Source organism: Geotrypetes seraphini, chromosome 1 (genome assembly GCF_902459505.1).
Source record: "Geotrypetes seraphini chromosome 1, aGeoSer1.1, whole genome shotgun sequence".
Taxonomy (NCBI): domain Eukaryota; kingdom Metazoa; phylum Chordata; class Amphibia; order Gymnophiona; family Dermophiidae; genus Geotrypetes; species Geotrypetes seraphini.
Genome location: NC_047084.1, coordinates 370772674 through 370794976, shown reverse-complemented (window position 1 = coordinate 370794976; position 22303 = coordinate 370772674). Strand labels below are relative to the sequence as shown.

General features: G+C 40.0%; 1 protein-coding gene across 3 annotated transcripts in view; it reads right to left on the bottom strand.

Moving 5' to 3' along the window:
- The window catches only part of THEGL (theg spermatid protein like), a 105756-nt gene that overhangs the window by 4608 nt on the left and 78845 nt on the right, over positions 1–22303 (bottom strand). For all 3 annotated transcript variants that reach the window (XR_004539412.1, XR_004539408.1, XM_033944125.1), the window contains exon 6: positions 9490–9567. Coding sequence is in view for 1 of the 3 variants with exons in the window: in XM_033944125.1 (XP_033800016.1) it covers positions 9531–9567 (37 nt within the window). In the remaining 2 variants the exon portion in view is untranslated. The remainder of the gene's footprint in view (positions 1–9489; positions 9568–22303) is intronic.

The window sequence follows — 22303 nt, the reverse complement described above, 5'->3', positions numbered from 1 at the left end:
TTGGCTCAATGAGCATCACCTTGAGGTCCCATTCAAAAGAAAAAAAAATATCATCTATAAATTGCAATCAGTGATACAAACTGAACAAATGTTGAGCAAGAGATCCACTGTTCCTCAAAGCATGACATGAACAGATCTGCAGTAGCCATTCAGGGAGCGGTGCAGGGCCGGGCAGGAGCTCAAAGCTTGGTCCTGCATGTCCGCCCAGGTGGGCTGTGAGATTGCAAGGAGGGGCTCAGCACAGGGCAGGAGTGCAGAAAGTTCGCTCCTGCCTCTACCATAGATGGACCACCAGGGATGCGAAAAAAGGTAAGCGGGGGAGGGGTTAAAAATTGTTAGTATCAGACGAGAGACAGGAGGGATCCCTCCTGTTCCGGCCTACACTAGACAACCAAAGGAGGAAGAGGGTACAGGGAAGGAAGGTGGGATCCTCGCGGGAGTCCCTTGGGACCCACGGGATTCCCGCAATCCCTGTTCTCAAGCAGACCTCTAGTTGAGAGGGAGATTAAAGGGGCAGGGCCTGGACAGGGGAGAGAACCTTGGCCTTGAGTTGGGGGAATGGGCAGGAGAGGGAGGAATGAGAGGTTCAGAGATCTGCGAGGGGTTGGAGGGGAGAGAGATGTCAGATCAGAGGAAAGGGTGGGAAGGAGAGAGATAGATGGCAGACTGTAGGGAGGGGTAAAAGGAAGGAGAGAGATATCGGACCACTGGGAGGAGGGAGGGAAGGAGAAAGATTGCAGACCATGGAAACATGGAGGGAAGGAAAGAGAGATTCCAGACCATGGGAGAGGAGAGAGATAGGAAGGGAAGGCAAGACATGGAAAAGTAGATTTTGAGAAGACAGCAGAAAAATGGAAAAAAGTTGAAAGTTAATGCAGACCTAGTCAACTAAAAAGGACAGGGTACTAAAGTTAACAAAAGGAGGGATAGAAATGGTATATTTTTGTATACCAAATATATCAAAATGATAAGCTCACTCCTATTGTGTTTGTGATGTTCTATATGAAAAAAATTTGATTTCACTCCCATACGCTCAGAGAAACGATGCTCTAATGGGGAGTGTGAGCCCCCCCCCCCCTCACGGAGCTTACTATCCAGTCATTGCATATAGTGATTTTCAATTTTTTGTGTGTAATTCTTTTATAAATGTGAAATTACTTATAGTGTGATTCTCTTCGTTGTCTGATACACAAAATTATGCCTTAACATCGGCATAATAACAAGCCAGCAGCAAGTCTTAATTCATAGGAACGTCACTTATCTAAAATTTGATTCACCCATTTCACTTAAAGGCAACACACTTGAATCAGTAATATCTATTAAAATATTAGGTATCATTTTCGATCATAAACTGTCATACCATGATTACATCAGCAGTATAGTTAAATCAACCTTTTACAGATTGCACCAAATCCATTCATAGAAACATAGAAGATGACGGCAGAAAAGGGCTACAACCCATCAAGTCTGCCCACTCTGCTTACCCACCCCCTGTCTATGCCCTAATGACCCAATTTCCTTATCTTGACCCTCGTAGGGATCCCACATGGGTATCCCATTTATTCTTAAAGTCTGACACGCTGTCTGCCTCGATCACCTGCACTGGAAGCTTGTTCCAATGATCAACCACTCTCTCTGTGAAGAAATACTTTTTGGTGTTGCCATGAAATTTTCCGCCCCTGAGTTTGAGCGGGTGTCCTCTTGTGGCCGAGAATCCCTTGAGAAAGAAAATATCATCTTCCACTTCGACACGTCCCGTGAGGTACTTAAATGTTTCGATCATGTCTCCCCTCTCCCTACGTTCCTCGAGAGTGTAGAGCTGCAATTTGTTCAGTCTCTCTTCGTACGAGAGACCCTTGAGCCCCGAGATCATCCTGATGGCCGTCCGCTGAACCGATTCAATTCTGCGCACATCTTTACTGTAATGTGGCCTCCAGAATTGCACACAGTACTCCAGATGAGGTCTCACCATGGCCCTGTACAACGGCATTATGACTTCAGGCTTTCGGCTGACAAAACTTCTATTGATACAACCCAATATCTGCCTTGTTTAGATGAAGCCTTCTCCACTTGATTGGCAGTTTTCATGTCTGCACTGATGATTACTCCTAAATCTCATTCTGCTGAAGTCCTAGTTAAAGTTTCTCCGTTCAAGAAGTATGTCCTGCATGGATTTCCGCTTCCGAGGTGCATGAGCTTACATTTCTTAGCATTGAAGCCTAGCTGCCAGGTTGAGGACCAACTTTCCAATGTAAGCAGGTCCTGCGCCATATAATTCTGTAAACTGCATTCACTTACTATATTACATAGTTTGGCGTCATCGGCGAACAGTGTTATTTTACCTTGAAGCCCTTGAGTCAGATCCCCTATGAATATGTTGAAAAGGAGTGGACCCAGGACTGAGCCCTGCGGCACTCCACTGGTCACCTCCGATGTTTTAGAGAGGGTACCATTAACCATCACCCTCTGAAGTCTGCCACTCAGCCAATCATTGACCCATGCAGTTAGTGTCTCTCCTAATCCCATCGATTCCATCTTGCGTAGCAGCCTGCAGTGTGGGACACTGTCAAAAGCTTTACTGAAGTCCAGGTATACGACGTCCAAAGACTCTCCCAAGTCCAACTTTCTTGTTACCCAGTCAAAGAAGCTGATGAGATTGGATTGGCAGGACCTACCCTTGGTGAATCCATGCTGACTGGGATCCTGAAGATTCCCTTCATTCAAGATCGTGTCCAATTTGCTTTTAATTGACAGTCCCTTCTCTTAAAATTATTAATACTCACCATCAGTACATCTTCTCAGTCACGGCACAAACATGAAATTCTCTTTCAATCCACTTAAGAGAAGAACACTGGATAGATTTAAGAGCAACTTAAAATGCTTTTTTTTAAAGATGCCTTTGATCTTTAGCTCGTTAAGTCAGGCCTTCATCATTTTATTCAACATTTCTCCTTCCTGCAGAGTTAATCTTCCTCCTTTTACTCTCTTTTTCTTTAATCTAATTTCTTTCCATCGTTTCCAATGGCTTCCTTTCTCTCTGTTTTCTTTGGTCTTCTTCTTACCCATCCTGTTGTCCTCCCCCTATTTGTCTTTTTTCCTATCCAATATTGTTTTTCATCCCCTCCTCTCCTTTTGGTACGGTAAGTCCTGTGCGTCTTTTGTACGTCTGATATATGGTACCCCCTGAATGTTATAAATTTTTGAAGTACGATTAAGCGATTTATCAAATTTTAAATAAAACTTGTAAACTTATAATCTTAAACATGACTGAGGGGTCCTGATGTGGCCCCGTTTCAAGGACTGCTTCAGGAGACCCAATAATTGGTATTCAAATGGAGTAAACTCTTCAAAAGACAGTGAAACTGCCTACAATAGGTTGCTTGATATCGGGTTCATAAATGATCAGTTCTTTCAACAGCAATGTCTTGTAGCTTAACTGATATGTAACATTTTCTCTGTGTACAGTGTGCTTTGTGTAGTTTAATTTTGTGGTTACCATTATGTATTGTTAATAATATTATATTGTATGTATATGAAAAATGAATGGAAGAAATTGCATTACAATTATTATTATTATTATTATTATTATGGGAGTGGGGTCTGGGGCGGAGCTTGGGCTGGCCTAGGGCAGAGCTTGGGCAGGGTACTCGGTTGTTATTTCTTAGACTTAAGGGGTACTTGGCTTGAACAAGTTGAGAAACACTGGTTTAGGATGACTGCCTGTAGTTCAGCAGGTGGTTGTCTTCCTAGGATTCAGGACTAACTTGTGTTCCTTCAACCTTCCTTCTCCTTCCTAGGGCAGTAAGACAGGCTTATAATGGACCCAGGTTTTGAGAAAACTGGGGATGTAGGAAAAATTAACAAAACGTAAGTATAAAAAAAGAATTTTAGATTGAATTCTTGGATTGAGATTGCCAATGGGCTCAGTTAGATATTGAGTATTAGGATCAGCCAAATGGAACCTTGGGGAGCACTATAAGAAGGAGATAGTTCAGATGATGTAGTGGTAGAAGTGGTAACAAAGAATGAGGAAAACCAATTAAGGATGGTGCCACAATGGCTTATGGTACAAAAGGGCAATCAGAACTGAGTGATCAGCAAGAGTGAATTCAGCAGAGAGATCGAGTAAGAGTACAAGGATAACATCTCCAGCATCAACATAGGAATGAAGCTCACTCAGAAATGCTTTAACAATAGTCTCGATGCTATGATGGGATTGAAAGCCTTTTTGGCGCAGATAAAGTATAAAAAGTTGGTCAATTTGGGAGAGGAGCTGATCAAGTACAATTTTTCAGCAATTTTAGAAACAAAACATCAAAAGATGTGATACTGGGCAATAATTGTTTTGTAACAGAGGAATCGGAACAATTCTTGAGAAGGGGATCTAACAACAACCCTCTTCATGGACGAACACATCCAGTAGAAAGACTTTTTGACAAATCATTTGAGATATTCTAGGGCAAAATCCCCGAGTAGTTAACCGTAGATGGTTAGACAGCAACTTGTCAAGCAAGCATGTAGTGTGTTTCATGATTTGAGTATCATGGATACCTCAAGCACAGAAAACAAGGGAAATGCATTCCATGCAGATGTAGGTATACACGTGAGATCATGCAATGTAGAGAGTATGGTGCAGGATGTAAAAGAACCATACTAGCGGGTGCTGAAAAGTTCTCAGCCCAACCAACCAACTTCATAAATTCAGAGCATTATTTTGCCGCTGTAGCTGAAAAGAGTTTTTAATCTTATTTCGTCAAGCGCCAATTTGCTGAAACAAAATTCTGTTTTGACATTGGTTTAGATCATTGATTGAACCATATCCACATCATTCTCGTCTTGGTTGAGCTGAGATCTTTTCAGCACCCCCTCGTATAAGGAGGTAGAAGGTAGGGAACTACAGAGTGATTTGACCTTAGAAGAGAGTAATGTGACAGGGAGTCAACTGAAGGGAACAAAACTTGAACAATTGGATAAGAACATAAGAATAGCCTTACTGGGTCAGACCAATGGTCCATCAAGCCCAGTAGCCCATTCTCACGGTGGCCAATCCAGGTCACTAGTACCTGGCTAAAACCCAAGGAATAGCAACATTCTATGCTACCGATCCAGGGCAAGCAGTGGTTTCCCCCATGTCTTTCTCAATAATAGACTATGGACTTTTCCTCCAGGAAATTGTCCAAACTTTTCTTAAAACCAACTACGCTATCCACTCTTACCACAACCTCTGGCAATCCGTTCCAGAGCTTAACTATTCTCCGAGTGAAAAAATATTTCCTCCTATTGGTTTTATAGTCTAATGTACCTGGGACAATGGAGGATTAGGTGACTTGCCCAGGATCACAACTACTGTGCTCTCCTTGTACTACCTAGGCATTCTGAATGTTGGGCCAAAGATGGAAGGTGGAAAAGGGATTTTTAAAAGATGGTCAAACATAGCAGAATCGGGGATTGAGGATGTTTCTCTGAACCATGTATGTCTCTATGGGCATTCCAGCTTGCTGACATCTGCTGGGCAATACTTCAGTCCTGACATTTTACAACTGCATTTCGGTTGCTAAAGGAACTTGTTCTGTCTCACAAGCATGTGTAGGATGAGGAAGTTTTTATTATTAATCTGACTGTTTACAAAATTGTTTCTGTACTGCTAAGTAAATCACAGTGTGCCAGGAAGAGCTTAGGGGTTCCATGCATGCTTTCCAAAATAAATACAATGCCCTTTTCATATTTGCTATTTCTCAGAACAAATGTTGACTTGCACAGTCTTAGCTTATGATAAGTGTGCCACTGAAAAGAGAAAATAGACAAACTAGCTTTGCTGCCCAGCACCTTATTAAGCAGTTAGTTCCTGGATCACTGCCCAATGGTGTTCAAGCAGAGAATAGAATGCTTGAAAGGGGCAATCAATTTTCGGTGCACAGATACTAAGCAAGTAAACAACAGTGTCCTCTAAGAGAAAAATGCAGAAGATCTAAACTAGATAAAACATTTCACACATACCCCAAAAAGGCTATCTCCATTCAATTCCCCATGAAATAAAAACATATACAGTACAGCCCAGAAACTAAAACATGAAACCTATAACAGAACAAGTAGATAACCAAAATCAAAATGAGTATTGTAGAACCTGAGAATTGGGGAGAAGAAGAATAAAGGGAGAAGGGCTCATTGTGTAGTGTTGAACACACTGGCAATTTAAGGCACTGCACAGATATGCTAAGAGTTGCTCTGACACCCCACGATTGGTGCTGCTGAAGTCAATGACATTACCAAGGAAACCCTTAGCAAATCCACAGCATTGCAGTGAATTAATAGAATACAGCGGCCACTATCATTAAGTACGGTTACCATATGGCTCCAGAAAAAAAGAGGACGGATTGAGATATCTGGGTCTTACTTCCATTGAAAGCAATGGAAGTAAAACCCGGATGTCTCAATCCGTCCACTTTTTTCTGGAGCCATATGGTAACCCTATCATTAAGAGAGAAATAACATTTGCAGATGTAAAAATGTGAAACATGATGGCTTTATTAAAACAAATAAATCATCCACATAAATACATCTCGGGTCGGAACCTAGATGTATTTATGGGGACGATTTATTTGTTTTAATAAAGCCATCAACTTGGACATCAGTTCTTTACAAGTTCTTTGTTTTTCTGTTTTGTGGAGAGAATAAGGTCAATTCCTTTTGCTGTTTTGAGAAAATGTGAAACATGACATGAAGCTCAAGTAACATACCAGCCACGGATATTTATAACAAACAAGGAACTAGGGGCCAGATTCTCAAAACTTAAGGTTGCCTTTTTATGTTCAAGAATTTTTATTGAAGGAAGAAAGTAAATATGCAATTATATAATGCAAAAATATTCATTACAAATAATTTCACAACTCTAAGAACTCCATACCATATTTCTATGAAATACTATCAATCCTCCAAAAATTTTCATATGACTGACCCCTATCCCCCTCCCCCCCAGGATGGAAGGTGACAAAGACTGCTAGGTCTTGGGATACAATAAATGCGTCAAAAACTTCAGTGTAAATAATTAAGAATAAAACTTCATGCTCTAGGTGAGTTTTTGAATATACGGGTCCCAAATTTGCATAAAGAGACAAATTTGTCTAGGACAGTGGTCGGCAAACCGCGGCTCGCAAGCTGCATGCGGCTCTTTAGCCACTTGAATGTGGCTCTGCTAGTAGCCAAAATTTTCCTGCACAGAAGGGCTCTAACACAGCAGCTTTTCTCACAAGCTGCCAGCAGCTGTCCCAAAGTTTTCCCTCTGCTGCAACTTCCCGTTTCTGACAGGGCAGATTGCCGCAGAGGGAAAGTTTCAGGGCAGTTTGTGAGAACGGCTCTGTCAGAGCTGGATTAAAGGATAGGGCCCAAAATGCTCAGGGGGGCCCGCCGGTGCGGTGCTTTAGGGCCGTTTGGGCATCTCCCTCACCTTTGCTGGATTCGCAGCAGAGTCATTGCCCGGGGCCCTCCCCTCCCCCCCATAGCATCATTGTCCCGGGCCCTCCCCCAGCAACATTGTCCCAGGGCCCCCCCCAGCATCATCGTCTCAGGCTCTCCCCATCAACCCTCTCTCCCGAGACGACCGACAAACCTTCCTCCAGCACTCGTCGGCAGCCACAGCACTCAAAACAGGCTGCTTCGCAGTTCGTGGCCTTCTACTGGTGATTCCCTCTACAGCATCACTGATGACATCATTAGTGACGTGGCAGAGGGAATCACTTGCAGAAGGCCGCAAACTGCAAAGCAGCCTGTTTAGAGTGCTGCAGCTGCCGACGAGTGCTGGAGGGAGGTTTGTCGGTCGTCTCAGGGTGGGTCGTCAGGGTTCACATGGGAGGGAGAGCTAAATGTTCCTTTTCAGAGGGGCCTCGGCTACAGGGATAGAGGCGGTCTGCCCTGGGTGCTCCAAGGCCTGGCATCATTAACTTCTTTGGGGCAGCAATAGCGTTTACAGTTAGCTGCTGTTGCCGGCTTCGGGCCTTCCTCTCTGCTGAGTCCTGCCTACTTCCTGTTTCCATGAAGGCAGGACCCAACAGAGAAGCCAGCAACAGCAGCAAATTGTGAATGCTGCTGTTGCCTGAAGAAGTTCATGACGCCAGGCCTTGGAGCACCCACTTAGGGGCTGCACTGCCAACCGGGGACGGGGTGACAGAAGGAGGAAAGGGAGCAGAGGGGGAGAGAATTGCTGCACCCAACTGGAGGGAAAGGAAAGAATGAAAGGAGTTGCCAGGGCTTGGAGTGAAGGGAGGGAGGAAGAGATGCCAGGGCATGGAGGAAGAGAGGGAGGGAGATATGCCAAGACATGGAGGGAAGGAGGAAGGTATGCCAGGCCAAGGGAAAAGGAAGGAGGAGATAGCGCATGAATGGGAAGGGAGAGATAAAAGGAAAGGAGAGAGATGTGGAAGAGAAGGAGACAGATGCCAGATCGTGGAGTGGGAAGGAAAGGAGAAGAGAGAGATGCCAGAGCATAGGGGAGAGGGTGGTGACAGAGAAAAATGGAGAGGTGGCAGAGCTGAAATGAATCATGTACAAAGGAGAGAAGGGGCACAAGATAGACAGTTTATGGAAGGAGCATAGAAAGAAGGAAAATGCCATATGGAACGGGGAGGGGACGGACAGTGGATGGCAGGGGCAGAGAGAGAGGGCAGACATGGAAGGGGCACATTAAATTCTGCCATTCGGATGGTTAGTCTCCCAATTTCCTATGCTCGGTCTGTAATTTTTCAGTCTGCATAAGTTTTAACAACTTTGAATAATTTAGTGTCATCGCAGGACAGTTTTATAATCCAATAAAATTAAAATACTCAAGGGGGGATCGCACACGCTATGATGCTGAACGGTTGCTAATCGTTTCGGCTCCTCCGCGGCCTTCCAAGCCCAACTAATAATCTTTTTAAAAAACCTCTTCAGAATTGATTCTGACAGCGGGATTTTCAATTTAAATACTTTACTTTGAGAAAGCAGCCCTTGAAGTTTGTATTTTGCTGTTCTCTCTCTTGGTTGAGTTTTGTATTCTCTCTTGTGCAATGATCTTTTAATAAAAATATTAAAAAAAAAAAAAAAAAGGTGAAATTATGACTTCAAAATCCGTGAGGAAAGAAAAAGAAAAATTCAGAGGAGGTGAAGGCAAAATGGCGATGGATGCTGTTTTGCCTTCTATATCAGTTCAACTGGCTCAGTCGGGTAATACTTGGACAACGGCAGAGATCATGGTGGAGATTTCTGCTACGGTTGAGGCCTCCCTAGATCTAAAATTAAAACCTTTATTGGATAAAATTAATGAAGTGGGGGATAGTGCTGCTGGTTTGATTCAGGATATGGCGGCGATTGGACAACAGATAGTAGTGCTGGAAACGGAAGTAGCTGCAATTACAACACAAAATCAGAGACTTACAAAAATAGTTAAAAATTTAGAAGAGAAGGTAGATGATCTGGAAAACAGAAGTAGAAGAAGAAATTTGAGGCTAATTAGCTTACCAGAATCTATTCCAGATAAAGAGGATTTTTGGAGTCCTGGATTACTTCCCAACTTGATCTGTTTCAGATGGCCGGCCCCTTGAGAGTTGAAAGAGATCATAGATTAGGGGCTAGAAGAGAGGTAAATCAGCGCCCTCGTGTGGTCTTTTTATGCCTGCTAAGTTATTATCACAAAGAACTGATTATGAGAGTAGTTAGATCTGGCAAGTTATTGGAATATCAATCACATCGCATCTTATGCTTTCAAGATTATTCAAGTGTTGTGGGATCCCAAAGAAAAGCCTTTTCTTCAATTTGTACAAGTTTTGCTAAAGCAAAAATCCCATTTGCTTTATTGTATCCGGCAAAATTAATATTAAATTATATGGGCAAACAACAATTTTTTTTTCAATCCCGTCTGAAGCACTTAAATTCATCAATTTACATAATATTTTAAAAGAAGAAGAAGCAAACATGATTGTTGATTTTCATAATTTATGAATTCATATTTTTATTTTTACTTTTTTTATGTTTTACTCTATTTTGGGTAATATTTACCAATACAGCTATAAAGAGAACCGTAAATATATAGCCAATAGGCCTGAATAATACTACAAAAAGAATTGGCTAAACCTCCTTAGACCTGGGCGAAAGTCTGACAAAATAATTGTTCTCCAGAAACCTATATATATAAATATATATATATGTGTGTCGGGGTGGTGACAAGGACATCAGTATGAGCCCACCATAGATAATCTGGGAACCTCTGGCTCAGGCAAAATCTCAAAGGTGACTAGCACCAGACATAAGTCTTAGATGAGAAATGCCTCATACATCATGTAGTCCATAGTCACCCCCCATGAACCAAATAATTGAAATTCTAAAAGAACAATTGGAGACTTAACCCTCAGGAGAAAGGATGAATAAGGACATAACAACACATAACCCTTGAAAGACTAAACCAATAAATAAATAAATATACAATAAATAAGAGATGAGTAAATTGTGCAAATATTGGTTACTGACTTGCATATACATGAATCTAATCCATAATAAATACATACATGAACATTAGCAAACATTAGCAAATTGTGCCTAACATATAATACACTTAATAAATAACATCTAAAAAAGGTTCCTTACTAAATAAATATATTAATAATATATGCAAAACAAGACATGAAAAATTGTGCAAATATGCAAGCCCTAAAATAAATAAATAGAATGCTGTGAATGAGATCTAGATTTGCAAAAAGTGCCAGTGCATGAAATTTCTATCACTAAAAGCAGCAAATTCTAACTAAAAAAGTCAATGATTCCGAAAAATACAAATGGAATAAAGTACAACTGCTAAAGTGCAAGTGCTTACACTGTCCAACATGCAAACACTGAAATATAAATAATACCACTCATGTATTCAAACTACAGCAAAAAGTGAAGCACCGATACTGCAAATTCTATACACAAACACACACAACCACTCAAATCACTTCACTAACAATCACCACCACTCAAACCATAAGCATATCACCACTTTGTTGGTGGTGCCGCACCTGCTTTAGAGGGCGAGGGGGGAGGGTCAGTCAGGAAGTGCTGCTGTCGGCTTCCCCCCCGGCGTCCGGCTTGCACCCCCCTGGCCTTCCGCTTCCCCCCCCCGGCCTCCCCGCACTGTTTACCTTCCAGCCGGAACAGCCTGCAAACAAGATTGCGGTGTCAGCGATCTTACTATTGCTTCGGAGCTGTTTCCTCCGTCGTGGTCCCGCCCCTCCTCTGACATCAGGAGGAGGGGCAGGTCCGCGATGGAGGAACCAGCTCCGAAGCGGTACTAAGATCGCTAACACCGCGATCTTGTTTGTAGGATGTTCCTGGAAGGTAAACAGTGCGGGGAGGCCAGGGGGGGAAGCGGAAGGCTAGGGGGGTGGAAGCCAGACACCGGGGGGGAGGGAGTGAGCAGTCCTTCGGGGTGGGACAGGCAGGCAGGCCTTCAAAGGGAGGTGGACAGGTCTTCAAGGGGAGGATAGGCAGGCCTTCAGGGGTGGGATAGGCCTTCAAGGGGGGACAAGTTTTCAAGAGGGGAGGCAGGCCTTCAAAGGGGGGGACAGGTCTTCAAGGGGGGGGACAGGCAAGCCTTCAGGGGTGGGATAGGTCTTCAAGGGGGGGGGGGCAGACCTTTAGGGGGGGACAGGCAGGCCTTCAGGGGTGGGATGCAGACCTTTAAGGAGGGGCAAGCCTTCAAGGGGGAAACAGGCCTTCAGAGATGGTGGTACAGGCCTTTAGGGGTGGGGTGCAGGCCTTCAGGGGGGACAGACCTTCAAGGGGGGACAGACCTTCAGGGGAGGGGGGCCCTGGTGTAGAAGTACACAGAGGGAGAGAAGCGGGGGTTCAAAGAGATGTGCATATGCTGGATTTGGGGGAGGAAGAAATGGGTCTGAAAATAGAGGAGAGGGAGAGAGGGAGATGATGGACAATGGGATTTAGGGAGGGAAGGAACAGAAAGGGAGAGAAGTTGGAGGGGGGATAGAGATACTGGATAGGAGGGTAGTTGGGAAAAGAAAGGGAGAGATTGTGGACCCTGGGGTGATGGGGAAGGAAGGAGAGATGCTGGATGAAAGGGTAATTAAGAAAAGGTGGATCTGTGGAGGGAGATGAAAAAAAGGAAAGATGCCAGACCTCCTGGGGAGGGAAGAGAAACGGAAGGGGAGGACAGAGATGGAAGATGGATGGTTAGCAGGAGAAAGAAGAAAGAAGGAGACCCTGGCAAGCAAGTTATCAGAAGACAACCAGAGCCTGAGACCAACAAAATTTGAATAATGACCAGACAACAAAAGGTAGAAAAACTAATTTTATTTTCTGTTTTGTGATTACAATAAGTCAGATTTGAAATGTGTATCCTGCCAGAGCTCTGTTAGACCGCAAACGTGAGCTAGGATTTAACAGAGAGAGGAAGAGTCTTTTTGTTTGTTTATTTTGTTTACACCACAGCACCAGTGTGGTTAGGAGAAGGCAAAGGGGGTGAAAAGGCTGTAAAATAAACCCACCTGGATGTTTAAAAAAAAACACCCAATTGGGCAGGAAAATCGAATCGAATCGAAAAACCAATTCAATAGGCTGAATCGAATTGAATCGAATCAAAATTTTTTTTTCCTGAATCGGGCAGCACTACCATATACATCTAGAACCTTTTTTTATGTGACCTCATTCTTTGCCCCACATCTAGATCCAATTCCAGAATTTGAAAACACCGCAGCCACTGCTTTGACTCTGTAACTGTATCAGACTCACTCCATACTGTCAATTACAGGAAGTAGACAGATAATGCAGGCCATTGCCTTAGTAGTAAGATTGCCATGCTACAAGTTTTCATCTATCCAGTTCACCTGGTTTGTTTGCTAAGAGTCTAAACTAAGACCGAAATAGAGAATGACAGATTTTCTTGGCAGCTACACTGCTGTGCAATATTGATCTCATTCAGCCTCAAGCAGGTTTCCAACACCTCCTTCACAAGAACCTTTTTATACTTGTCTTTGCCAGCCATAAGCAACTAAAGGTTATAGATACTTATTTTGTCCTTGGTCTGGGGATCTAGAAATCTTATAACAGATCCAGAAACGGATCTCTGGCTGCAATAACATAGTTGTTGGCTGGAAAATCAAAGCAGAGGATGAATTGTAGTGGGACAATGTGTATTCCTTGAACTCATTAGAATCATTTTTTTTTTTTTTATTTCTTTATTAATTTTCAATTTAAATCAAGCTAAACACTTGTACAGAAAGCAATAGTCATAATATCAAAATAATTATAAAGAAATTAAACATCCAATAAGAAAACATTATTATTTAACTATTTAAGCTCAAGTCCTCCTAAAGGAACCAAGATTTTAAATTAGCGAAACATTAAAATTATAGAAGTTATTTTTGCAAGATATTCAAAGCAGAAGCACTGAGAAATAAAGTTTCTTAATTATATTAGGGTTCAGATGATTCTCCATCCAAACGAGACGTAGCTACAAAAGTTGTCAATTGAGATGGTTCAAAGAATACATATTTAACAGAACGGTAACACACTATACATTTACATGGATGTCTCAAATAAAAGGTTGCCCCCAAAGAAGTAACCCCAGGTTTCAGAAGAAGAAATTCACGGCGACGTTTCTGTGTCTCCCTTGTAAGATCAGGAAACATCTGTACTTTACAACCAAGAAAATTTTTTTGTCTATTTTTAAAGTAAAGTCTTAATAAACATGTTTTATCTAACGGAAGCGCCACAGTTAGAATCAAAGTTGCTGGTGATGCCAAGTCTTTATCAGATGTCTCCAATAATTCTGAAACATTTAAAGTTTGTTGGGCCAATTCTTTTTGTTGATTTACAGAAACTTTAATTGGCAAATATTAGACACGTGAGAATGGTGGTAACATTTCTTCTGATACTTCCAAAATTTCCATCAAGTATCTCTTAAGCATTTCTCTTGGATTTACCATTTCTAATTTAGGAAAGTTAATTAACCTTAAATTATTACTACGAGAATTATTCTCAAACATTTCAACTTTCCTTCTCAAGTTAGTATTGTCTTTAATTAAAGTCTCTTGAAGCTGTTTTGATGTAATTAATTCCTTTTCAATTTTCTGAATAGTTTTATCTGAATCAGACAGTTCTTTTCTTAGATCTTTAAATTCTTTTGTATGTTCTGTAATTTTCCCTTCCAAATATTGAAATTTAGGCGTAGTAAACTTAACAAAACCAGCCATTAAATCCCATAGTGATTCTAAGGTTACAACTTCAGGTTTTACCAAAGAAATTGAGGCTTGTAAATTAGTAAAGTGCTCACCATTCTGTAAAGAATCTTCAGAGCCTTCTCTTGGATTCCACCCCCTTGTAAAGCTGGATTCTCTTCAGGTAAATTGGTTAGGGCTCCTTGAACTTGAGCCCCAACCTCCAAACCTTCTCCCGGATTTACACTTGCCTCTAAGGGAGAGAACACCTCCAACTCCGGGGTTTCCCCACCCCTGGGAGAACTGGCGACCTGAGAGTGTGGGGGCGACTCCCTTGCATCGGGGCTTCCGTGCCCTAGAGGAACAACTACGGGTTCGCCTCCCTGTGTCCTCAGCGGGCCGCCTTCCGACGCCCGCGAAACTTCCTGGACTCGCCTCATGAGCCGCTCAATGTTGCCCAGAGAGGGAACCTTGGGACGCCGCAAGACAGCAGCAGCGCTCCGTCCTCTTCTCCTGGGCATATTGTAAGTAATCAAGAACCCTTCGGAGTTCAATTGTGAAGAAATTCAGTTTATGAGCAAGCCCGAGGTGAGCAGCTCAGCGCGTCTGACTCGACGCGGCCATCTTTCTCATTAGAATATTTTATATTTAATTTGAAGGCTAATATTGAAGTTGAATAACTTTAGGGTTACTTTAGTGATGAGGACAAATAGTAAATATTGAACAAATATAATAAGTTCTTTGAGTAATTAAACAAGATTTGATGGCTGGAAACAATATATTTGAACATCATTAAAAAAAAAATTAGAGAATAGTTGAAGTTAAATTTTTTAATAACTTTGCTTGAATAATAGGGGATGCATGATTCTCAATTAGAGGTGTCTCCATAAGGTTCATTAAGTGGATTAACTATTGATGAGATTGAATAAAATAAGGTTATTTGTTTCAGATTTACTTGTCCAATAGTCAAAGTCTAAACCAGTAATCATTCCAATTGCTTTGTGTGTTAAACTGATGTTTAATTTCTTTGCATTTTGAGTATTTTAGGATATGATACTTAGATGAGTTATATTATTTATTTTTCTGGTTAAAGATTTTATGTCATTCTTTACATGTAATATCTAACAAAAAATTGGTCCGCTATCAATATACATTCAAAACTGGAAAAAAGATAGAAAAGGACAGAAACTATGCTATCCTTCAAAATGTGTGTGTGTTTAAACCATTTAATATTGTTTAGTTTGTTTGAATTTTGGCTGTGTGTTGATTTAATGGACATCAGTATGAGCCATATAAACGGTGCCCAATGTAAGGCTCTGGCAGTAACCTTGCGATGACTGGCATCATCCAGATGATATCTGGATAAGGATAACTGCCTCATACATCATATTTGTCCATGGCCAAAAAACAACAAATTACTGAAATGGAAAAACTAATGGTAAATAACCCAACTGTCCCTTTACAATCTTAAATCCGCGAGATATGGCATGTAAACTCCTAAGGATAAATTAAATAAGGTGTCTGTGACCAAAACTTGCTGTAATAAAAATGCAAAAATGTATAAAGGAAAGTGAAAAAATTTCTTTTTTTGAAAAGAGTGATGATAACTAAGGACTAATGTGACAAAATAACACGTTTGAAAAATAAATAAAAAGGGTAGACACGCCCAAAAAAAAGAAAAACAAAAAAATGAAGAGAGTGAGCAAGAGTCCAAGTATTCAAACAGTCATGCTAAAAGTTCATGCAGTGAGCTAAAAATAAACTAACAGTCAGTCCATAGATTGAATAAGGATCACTTGAACGATTCCAAATCACTGTATATCAAAGTCCAACTGTTTGTATAAAACGTTCAAAAAGAACATACATTCTGTGGGTCATAACAAGAATGCCCATGTGTCCCAATTTTAGAAAAGTAATAAATACTTAGCTTGCATTCACTGAATGTAGAAAATGCGGGTTGTCTCAATTCCTGGACTTTTTTCTTCAACCTTTTGTTGGTAAAGCCAGGTCTTACATCAAAGACACCACAGATTTCCTAGGTAAACTTCAAGATCTTCATTTACCTCATACAGACATACAACTGGTTACCCTGGATGTTGTAGCTCTCTACACCAGCATTCCCCAGGTGCTAGCTTTGGACATTGTAGCCAAGACACTTGCTTTGAGGGATCCTCCCGGTAGGATCCCTACGGAATTTCTCATGCAGCTAGCTCATTTAGTTCTAACCAGGAACTACTTCAGATTTGACGATAAATTCTACCAGCAACTGCAGGGAGTCGCAATGGGGACTACAGCGGCCCCCAGCATAGCCAACCTCTTTATGTCCCATTTTGAAGAGGATTCTATATACATCAATACCCGCTTCCAACAGGTGATTGGTTGGATGCGGTTTATTGATGATATTTTTTTCATCTGGATGGGTTCTGTTGAACAGCTTCACTCTTTTGTTTCCTGGCTAAACTCCCTTACAGTTTACTTGAAATTCACCATGACTCATCACAAAAATTACATTACCTTTTTGGACACTAATGTCATCCTAGAAGATGGACAATTACTTACCAAGGTTCACCACAAAGCTACTGAACGTAATAACCTGCTGTCCTTTTCAAGCTGTCATCCCAAACGGCTTAAGGCCGCCATACCTATTGGGCAGTTCTTAAGGGCAAGGCGGATATGCACCAATGATCAAGACTTCAAAAGGGAAGCTCAGATTCTGCACAGTAAATTTACAGCCAGGGGGTACCCCAAGAACGTGCTGCGGAAAGCTTTTTTAAGGGCATGGCACGCCAACCGGGACCTAATGTTGGTCGGCAACAGAAGGGAGACCCCCTCCAATCATATTTGTGTGCTATCCCATTCCATCCAATCTTCCCAAATAGCAGCAAGTATCAGGGCTCACTGGCATATTTTACAGCTTCATCCAGTGTTTCACGGGCACCCCTGCATTGCTTTTACTCGGGGAAAAAATCTATCCGAGCATCTGACTTCCTCGGATTTTAAAATCAAACCCCCAGGATCTCGGGGCAAAGGGCAGCATTCCCCGTGTGGGAAGTGTTCAGTATGTAGCACGTCTATTAGAGGCGATAAATGGGTCCATCCCTCTACGAAGCAATCTTACTATCTGAAATCTATGACTTCGTGTAATTCCCAGTTTGTGGTGTATGTGATCTCCTGCCCATGTGGCTTAATTTATGTGGGATGCACTACTCGCAGTATCAGAACGCGTTTAATTGAACATCGAAGCTGCCTTAACACCAAAAAGCTGACAGCTCCCATGGTCCTTCACAACGATACCTACCATCATGATTTTTCCCAACTTCGGTGGGGAGTTTTGGAACAGATTTCTTCTAACTATGAGGGGGATCGTAGCCAGTATCTGCTCCAACGGGAGAACTATTGGATTTTCCAATTGAAGTCTTTTCCTCCCATGGGACTTAACGAAAACGTGGATAAATGTTTTGCCACGTAACCTTCTAAGTGTCTTTGGCGTTTCATCGGTATTTTCGTGGCATTTCCCTTTAAAATGGTCTGACATCACTCAGTATTCATGGGGGGGGCGTGGCCAAGTTTGAACTCCCGCGGCGTCTTATTCTCCTGAGGCGCCATTTTTTGATTTTACTTCATGAGGTGGTGGCTTCATTTGAGACCGCTCCAGCACAGAGGTCGATGGTTTTGATTGTCTGACCATCGCCTTTCCGACAGCCTTATTGGAAGCTTGTCGTCTGATTCTGATTATCAAGGATCTTTGCTCCTGACGAAGGTGGACGAAACGGAGCTCTGTTGAGTGGAGATTTCCTGCGGGTAGTGTTTGACTCTAGTAATACCCGCATTTTCTACATTCAGTGAATGCAAGCTAAGTATTTATTACTTTTCTAAAATTGGGACACATGGGCATTCTTGTTATGACCCACAGAATGTATGTTCTTTTTGAACGTTTTATACAAACAGTTGGACTTTGATATACAGTGATTTGGAATCGTTCAAGTGATCCTTATTCAATCTATGGACTGACTGTTAGTTTATTTTTAGCTCACTGCATGAACTTTTAGCATGACTGTTTGAATACTTGGACTCTTGCTCACTCTCTTCATTTTTTTGTTTTTCTTTTTTTGGGCGTGTCTACCCTTTTTATTTATTTTTTGTCACATTAGTCCTTAGTTATCATCACTCTTTTCAAAAAAAGAAATTTTTTCACTTTCCTTTATACATTTTTGCATTTTTATTACAGCAAGTTTTGGTCACAGACACCTTATTTAATTTATCCTTAGGAGTTTACATGCCATATCTCGCGGATTTAAGATTGTAAAGGGACAGTTGGGTTATTTACCATTAGTTTTTCCATTTCAGTAATTTGTTGTTTTTTGGCCATGGACAAATATGATGTATGAGGCAGTTATCCTTATCCAGATATCATCTGGATGATGCCAGTCATCGCAAGGTTACTGCCAGAGCCTTACATTGGGCACCGTTTATATGGCTCATACTGATGTCCATTAAATCAACACACAGCCAAAATTCAAACAAACTAAACAATATTAAATGGTTTAAACACACACACATTTTGAAGGATAGCATAGTTTCTGTCCTTTTCTATCTTTTTTCCAGTTTTGAATGTATATTGATAGCGGACCAATTTTTTGTTAGATATTAAGTGTGGACAGTATTGGTCATAGAGTCCTTAAGGGGTTCCTGTTGTTTAGCAATTCTTTACATGTTACATGAATTTGATTTTACTCACATATTTTAATGCGCAATTTGTATAACACATAATTTTGATAAATTTTATGTCTAGTGATTATCTGAATTTTCTTAATTTAAAATGAATTTATTTGATTTGTTTTAGTTACTTTTTAGATACCTTTTGATGTTTCAAATGCTTATTGTTATACAATAGTTTTGTAGTTTTATTCTTAATTGTTAAAACATTCTCCTGATTTGTTGTTTTTACATAAGGGTTTGTATGATTTTGGGATTCTAGATATAGTTTGTTTGAGGTATGATGATGAATTGTGCTTGTATTGCTTACTGGGGGTATGATGAGGAATTGTATGATTGAGTATTGTTGAATGTTTGAATTGTTGGTATTATAGTGATGAATTATATACATAGGTTATTCTTGAAGATTAGAATAATTAATACAATTCAAATATAGATTTAATTATATGTATCTTAATGTATTATTTATATTTCATAATATTACTTGTTTATATATGTTTTATTTTTATTTATATTAATTATTAAGGGATAATCATCTTTTATTTATTTAATTGATTTGATTTTATGATATTCTTCCATAATTAATTTAATTTAATTTTTTTTTTTAAATCTTTATTCATTTCAAATCTTAAATCAAGTACAATATTGACATTTATCAATTAAGCTTTCAAATACACTTGAAATCCTTTAATTGATCATCATAATATAAAATATTACCCCCTCCCTTATTTATTTGTGAAAATGATTTGTCTCAATTATAATCAAAAATACCTGTATAAAAATTTTAAGACAAATTAATTTTATTTTTAATTAGAAATTTTTAATTGGATTCATTTTACAAATGTTATATTTTTGTATAAATTCTTTAGATTGTTTGATTCTATATAACTTTGGAGGTTGGGCTTGGGGAGGGGTGATGGTTCATAGGGTTGATCCTGGACATTATGTTTGTCTTTGGTCATGGTATGGGTTTTAATTTAAAGGGGATTTATATGGGGGGTTGGGAAAGAAGGGTGGGTTGGATTTTATGGTTATATTGGTGTTATTGGGGTGGAAATATGAGGGTATGGTTTGGTTTATTAAGAATTTTGAGATAATGGAAGGGAGGGAAGGTTATTTGGGATGGAAGTTGACAAAGATCTTTATTTTTCTTTCTATTTATGGAGGTGGTATATTTTTATTTGGTTTAGATGGGGGCTGGGGGCTGGGACAGTTCCTATCTTTAATTTGGAGTTATATTTTTGGTTTTTATATTTTCATTTTTGGTCAATTTTTATAATGACCGTGAATTTTATTTTATGGAATGTGGGGGTATTTCCTCTCCACTAAAAAGGAAAAAGATTTTATAAAGTTTAAATAGACATCATGCTGCAATTGTTTTTTGTTTTGTTTTTTTTAACAAGAAATTCATTTAACAGCACAAGAGCATTCTAAACTTCTTGCTTGGTGGGTTGGGGCTTATATTGAAGCTCCTGCCATTAATAGAAAGGCAGGGGTTATTATTTTATTTCATAAAAAATTAGTGGTAGAAAAGATTCAAGTTAATATTGATCTGGGAGGACGTTTTATAATTGCAAAAGTTAGGATTAATGGGGTTAATATGTGGCTTTGTAATTTATGTGCTCCAAATTCTTATGACAAAAATTTTTTCTCTACAATTATAAATTATTTTTTACAACAGGATTCTTGTCCTATTATAATTGGAGGAGACTTTAATAGGGTGACAGATCCAAAATTTGATAAATCGGTTCTAAGTGCTACAGATAGGTTAGACTTTACTAAAGGAATTCCTTTGATTTGTGATTCCTTGAATTTATTAGATATTTGGAGGGTTATGCATCCATTAGATAGAGATTATACTCATTGTTCTAGAGCCCATAGTACTCATTTTAGGATTGATTATCTCCTTTGTTCAGATATACTGTTTTCAAAAATCCATATTCTGGTATTGGTCCTACAGAAATTTCAGATCATGCCTTTGTATGGGTTACACTATCTTTGCTTTCTGATTCTCTGGGTTTCCTCAATGGAGATTTCCATTAGATTTATATCATGATGTAAAATTTCAAAAACATATTTTGGATTGTTGGAATAATTACTAAATTACTAATGAACAACATAAGGAAACCCCCTACTTTATTTTGGGAAACGGCAAAGGCAGTTTTAAGGGGGGGAGATAATTGCTTACTCTAGTCAAAAGAAAAAAGCTCGGATAGAGACATTTTGCGTTTAGAAAAATAATTAATATAAAAATCAGAGGTATTCATGCAAGATGTTCTTCAGAAGTGAATTCTGCTTAATTGTTAGCTATACAACTTCAATTGAATGAGCTTCTCCATCAAAGAGCTTTTAAATCTGTGAAATATCAATTCCAATTATATAAATATGGTAATAAACCAGGAGCATTATTGGCTCGTTTAATGAGGGGGTAAATATTTGTCAACACGTATTTCGCGAATTCAATCTATTGAGGGTCAATATGTTATGAAGGATAATGATATTGGTAAAGTTTTTCAGGATTATTAGTCTTCTTTATTTGTTCCTTGTCAAGATAAAGGGTTGTCCAGTCATACTTATTTGTGAAGTTTAGAGTTACCTTTTATTGGACAGGTGTAACGAACAGATTTAAATCGTCCTATTGGGGAAGATGAGTTATTATTGGCTATACAACAAAGTCCATTATTACATTACATTACATTAGTGATTTTTATTCCGCTTGTACCTTGCGGTTCAAAGCGGATTACATAAGAAGAAAGCTGGACATTTCCAGGAGGGTACATGACATTGGAGAAAACAGATTGAGGGTATAGACTTAATAACAGAATGGACATAGTAACTTTGGAAGATAAATCAGGTTACATTACAATTACATATCAATAGTCTTTTCCTTTTTTTGGTCGGTTGAGGGTACGGTGCCAGGGAGTGAGCAAAACCTGGTCGGTGTAAGTGGAAGAAGAGAGGAAGATTGGGTAGATTGTATATACTTTTTGAATAGCAGCGTTTTGATTTCTTTACGGAATGCTTTGTAGTCGGATGTTGAGGTTAACAATCTGGAGATGGAGGGTTCGAGTTTTGCTGCATGCGTTGCTAAGAGGTTATCATAAAGCTTTTTACGATGAGTGCCATTGAGTGGTGGGTATGAGAATGGTGTCAGTGTTCTTCTTATTCTGGGTGGAAGGTTATGGTTTAGGCGATCATTTAGATAGGTAGGAGCAGTACCGTTGAATACTTTGAAGATTAGACAGTATAGTTTGAATTGAATTCTGGCTCTAATCGGTAGCCAATGTGAGTCTAGGTAGGCGTTGGTGATGTGGTTATATTTTCCGAGGGAGTAGATTAGTCTGAAAGCTGTGTTCTGAACGGTCTGTAGTTTTTTGATCATGTTTGTAGGGCATGGTAGATATAGGATA